This window comes from Charadrius vociferus, unplaced genomic scaffold (genome assembly GCF_000708025.1).
Source record: "Charadrius vociferus isolate BGI_N301 unplaced genomic scaffold, ASM70802v2 scaffold158, whole genome shotgun sequence".
Classification (NCBI taxonomy): Eukaryota; Metazoa; Chordata; class Aves; order Charadriiformes; family Charadriidae; genus Charadrius; species Charadrius vociferus.
In genome coordinates, this window is record NW_009661372.1 from 5,773,456 (window position 1) to 5,778,331 (window position 4,876).

At 36.6% G+C, this 4,876-nt stretch overlaps 1 protein-coding gene across 1 annotated transcript in view; it reads right to left on the reverse strand.

Annotated features, from left to right (window-relative positions):
- Positions 1–4,615: 4,615 nt before the first annotated feature.
- Positions 4,616–4,876, reverse strand: part of WDR36 (WD repeat domain 36) — a 30,478-nt gene continuing 30,217 nt past the window's right edge. Inside the window, exon 22 of the mRNA XM_009893816.1 lies at positions 4,616–4,765. Within this exon, the coding sequence (XP_009892118.1) occupies positions 4,616–4,765 (150 nt within the window). The remainder of the gene's footprint in view (positions 4,766–4,876) is intronic.

The following is a 4,876-nucleotide window of genomic DNA, read 5'->3' on the forward strand; positions in this document are numbered from 1 at the left end:
ATATTCTATCTTATTCTGATTTATTTGATGGGTGATTTCAGGTAATTGCCAATCACATAGGTGGTCTGATCCTTCAGGGAGGTGACCCTTAACACTGGCATACTCTTGACACTCAGAGCCAACACATCAGTGTTTTTAACCCAGTGGAGAGTCAGGGCAACAGTATTTACCTCCACTTAGCTATACGGACTGTTTTTGTGAACTAGCAGTACACATCAGTGCACAAAATGTATCTTCCAGAGATTGCCACTAGCTGGTAAAGCTCCATGATGTGGTACAGAGCATCAGAGAGCTCACTCAAGCCTTCTGGGAAACATGTAGCAGCCAGGAGAGAAGGATCTACAGGTATTTTGTCCCTTGTTTTTCTTTCCTCAGTTTATCACTGCTTCATAAAAAGTATAAAAAGAAAAGCAGAGGTGCTAAGGACATTTAACAACTGCATTTTATTCTGCTCTAACACATACTGCAAACTCATTGAAAACGTAAAGCAGACTCCTTGCATTGACATGAAGTAAGGCATTGATTGGATTTCCTCATCTCTAAAAAGGTAAATTATTTAAAAAAAAAAAAGTTTCATCAAACAAGTAATTCTTATGAAGCACAAGTTTTACAACTGGTGATGTGCTGAAAAGACTGATACGCTAACATACCATGCTCAGGAAACATCTGCTGATGTTTCAAAACAGTCAAAACGAGAAACTACTTATATATCGGTGATGTTTATACAATGCTAAACTCCTTCAACTCAGCTCAACAGAGTTCAAACATGCCAACAAATACTTTGGCTTTTCTACTTCACAAAACACAAATTAGTATCTTTTAATTTCCTTACTCTGGGATGATGACACTTGCATTATGACAATTTGCAGACTTGAGACCTTCCCTAACATTTCTTTTGAAGGAGCGAGAGTTAAATTTGAAACATACAAATTGTTGAAGTGCTTCAAGTCAGTGGTCTATGCTGGCTGCTGAACAAGGTGTAAACATTTGCATCTGTTTACTCTCACTTCATATTTGCATGTTTTTCCTCATAATACCTCTATTTTTACTTGAAAGAAAAAGGAAAGATTGCAGTAAAGGCTTTTTATGGCCAAGAGAAGAGCAACCTTCATTATTCAGCATTTGAATCCAGCCAGCGACAAATTCAGGGAACGAGGACCAACTAACCAGTTTGGTGTCAAAACAACTGTGAGTACCAAATCAGTCTGGAAAGCACGACACAGTCGAAAGAAAATAGTGGAAGTACAGAGACCTAACTTGACAGGAGTGTAGTATACAGGAGTTGCTAAGAGGAGCAGTTATGTTCAGAAGCCAAAAAAGCAGAGAAAATCGTGGCGAAAATGGAGAACAGGAATGCAGGCAGGCACAGGCGAGTAACAGACCTGAGAAGAAGCTGGGAGGAGTGCTGTGACACACAGTAACATGGAGAATTATAACAGCAAGCTGCTAGTCAGAGCTAGCCTAAAACAGGCTTGACATTGTGCAAGAATGGCAAAAATTTCAGTAGTTGCCCTGCTTGGAAGAAAATGTAGGGTTAATGACGGCTACATCCTTTAGTCCAGCTAATGATTTTCCTCACACCCTATTGCACATGCCGTTACAATGCCAATAGGCTAAAGTGAGCTCTTATGGGTAACACAAAGCCCAATCTATCAATTCAATTATGATGTGTCTTAGCACTTGTAATGAATAACCTTTGACTAATATCACAAGATATTGTCCTCGGTGTCTTAGGTGAAGGAATAATACAGGAAGTAGCAAGTGGAAATTATTTTTTAATTTCTGAAGAGGGTATTAATAGCAAAAAGTTGCTCACAATTTTGACATGAGGAAGAAGAAAATACAGCTATTGGTGTAAGACTGGAATGAGCATTAAGAATAGTCAAACACTCCTGAAATAGCAGTGATGACTAGGAATGTTGAGGAAAAGACAAAAGAACAAAGGAGGTGGGATATGGCAGGCGGGTTGGAACTTGATGATCTTCAAGGTCCCTTCCAACCTAAACCACTCTATGATTCTGTATCACTAACATCTAAAGACTATTTCTGAAGGAAACAACTGAAGTGTTCCAAGTAGTCTTAAAACACATCTGTGTACAAAACAAGAAACTGCATTAATACATTTAATGAGATCATCCAGACTGCGAATACTGTATCGACAGTGTTATACATGAATTGTTTGCAAAACAGCTTGCTGGTTCTGCTTACAGAAGAATGGCCTGTTTGGCAAAAACTATGTCTTTTTCTCCTGATTACATCAAGTAGTCCAAAAAAAAAAAAAAACCAACAAAACCCTCCTCTACAAATCTTACAAGTTTTGTACACAACTTTCGTACAGATTTAAACATCTGTGCCCAAAAAAGTTTCTTGTATGTCAGTGAAACAAGCATGCACTCAGTAAAATGAAGTATCTCCTTCACAAGCAGAAACCATTTTACAACTGCTCTGTGGCTGAGAGGCAGTGAAGCATGAAGACTAGAGCACAATTACTATTTCTCGCATTCAAGAAGTAGGATGGGCATACAACATTAGAAGATAGCAGGTCTGGAGAATAAAAACAGAAATACATTATTTCCCTAAGTATTTAATTAAATTGTAGGTCCCATTACTACAGGATGTTGTGAAGGATAAACAGGTTCTAAAAGAGATTAGAGGAACTCGCAGAGAACAAACAGGTCTGTCACAGAATATTAAACATAACTGTTCGAATACAGCTGGGTCATGAAGTATCTAAATAGCTGTCTGCTGAAAGCTGGTATGATGTGATTGAGAAAGGTCCACTTTATACATGACGTGTTTGCTAGACCCTTTGCATCTATTCCTTGCTCCAGCTGCAGGACACTTGGCTTGACAGACCCTTGCTCTGATCCAAAAGGAAAGTCCTTTATCCACTGTTCCTTCTACTAAGGCAGGTCCACAACTACCGACTTACTCATCTTTAATTTTCTAATGTCTTGGTTCAAAAAATGATTCTTTAAGATCTTCTAAATTACTTACAGTAAAATGTATAAGCTCAGAGCTTTATTATATATTACATTGAAGTTTAAGGCATTTGGACTACTTCAGGTACATTCAAGAAATTGGGAGTAATGGGTTCTTGGGAAACGTATCACCAGAAGCTAATAATTCTATGGTACAAAGGATTTTCTTAAATCACAGGAGTAAACTTCATTAAAAAAACCTCAGGTGTACATCATTCCCATGGACTACATATTTTCAGTCCTAACTGTCTAGAATGCCAGTCTGTAAACTTCCATAATATTTCTCTGTTCTCTTCAAGCTTTAACATGAGTCAAAGTTATGGATAAAGAACAGCTAGAGCAACATAGGGACGCTGTAAAAGCTGACTTCCCATCACCTCTGCACTCCTTTGATAACCCTGACAACTTTTCTTGCAAATTTGAGCAGCCAAAAGGATGCTGATCTCATGATACATGTGGAATTGTCGCATGTTTTAGGCAGTGTTCCATACTCTACACTGCATGTACATGTTTGCAGATAATTTGTTCCAGCATACATGACTAAAGAGTTCCATAACATGATGGCATTTAAAAAAAAAATAAAAATCACATATATAGAGCAACAAAACCACACTATCATTTCAGTCTTATGCCAAATGCAATGAACTCATATTTCAACTTTTCTCATCAAAATTGCATAGATTTGTATTAGTTACTCTGTCAGTCTGTGTCTGTTGCTGGAGCACGTGAAATACAGCAAAGGCTTTGTTCAGGAGATTCTTCTGCTGTGAGGCAGTGCTCTCAAACAGCAAAGTTTAAGATAATCTCATTCATGAGTTCCCAAATTCTGCCCAAACATTATTTGAAACCTAAATGTCAATTCGTAAAAATAACATCTGATTCAATTAAAAATTCCCCACAACCTAAAGCTTTTATTCTGGTAATATTTATCTCCTCAAGAAAAGAATCCTAGTTTTCATAAGAAATGAAGCCCCCAAAATTAAGAGCAAGAAACCTGTTTAAAAAAAATGGGTGGTTTTTTTTTCGTTTAGTTTTGGGTTTTTTTTTTCCAAGGTCCATCATTTGTAGCGCAGCTAGAAATCTCTGCTTTCCGGAAAAAGTGTCTGAGGCAAAGTAGTGAACACAGCTTGCCAAAGCGAGAAGTAATTTTTACAAACTTTATAAGAAATTGCTCTGCTTGCAGAGGAATGCAATTTTCATATTCATTTGCTTTAAACTAATGTTAATAAATTGTGTATAATTCAGACTTTTTTTTTTGCATCAACAGTAATTGTTTATTAAGCACAAAACAGGGTTTGGTTTCCTGCACAGACATTACATTCCAACTTTTTTTTGCAAGTCATTTCTTCATTCTGATTTACATTTTTGGTAACAGAAGCATAAGATAACTAGCTACATGACCTATAGCTGTCCAACTCTCTGTTCACTGACAGCAAAAACTAACACAACTTAAATATTTAAGCAGTACATATCAATTTTTGCTGCAACCAAAGTGTATAAAAATACTCAGTTATGCAGGTTCCAAAATACTTTGCCACACACAGATGTATAAAATACAGTATCAGAAGTCCCAGTATAATTCTTGGAATCCAGTATTTTTGGTAATAAATTGTACTATTATTCTGAGAGAAATTTTACAGCAAAGCACTTTTCATGTATGTTAATACACACAGACTCTGATTGAAGAGAGTCTGCAAGTGAATCCAAGTTTCCTTGAGTTGTGTTGATAATCTGGATACTTCTTCCAATAGGTTTGGCTCTGATGAGAGAATCTTAAGATGTAACTGAAAATGAAAACAAGTAATTAGTGAAACAAATACAGATAATAAAAAAATTAAAAGATCAATTTCCACATTAAATTCCAGTACTTTGCTTTCAGGAATGTCCCAAATAAG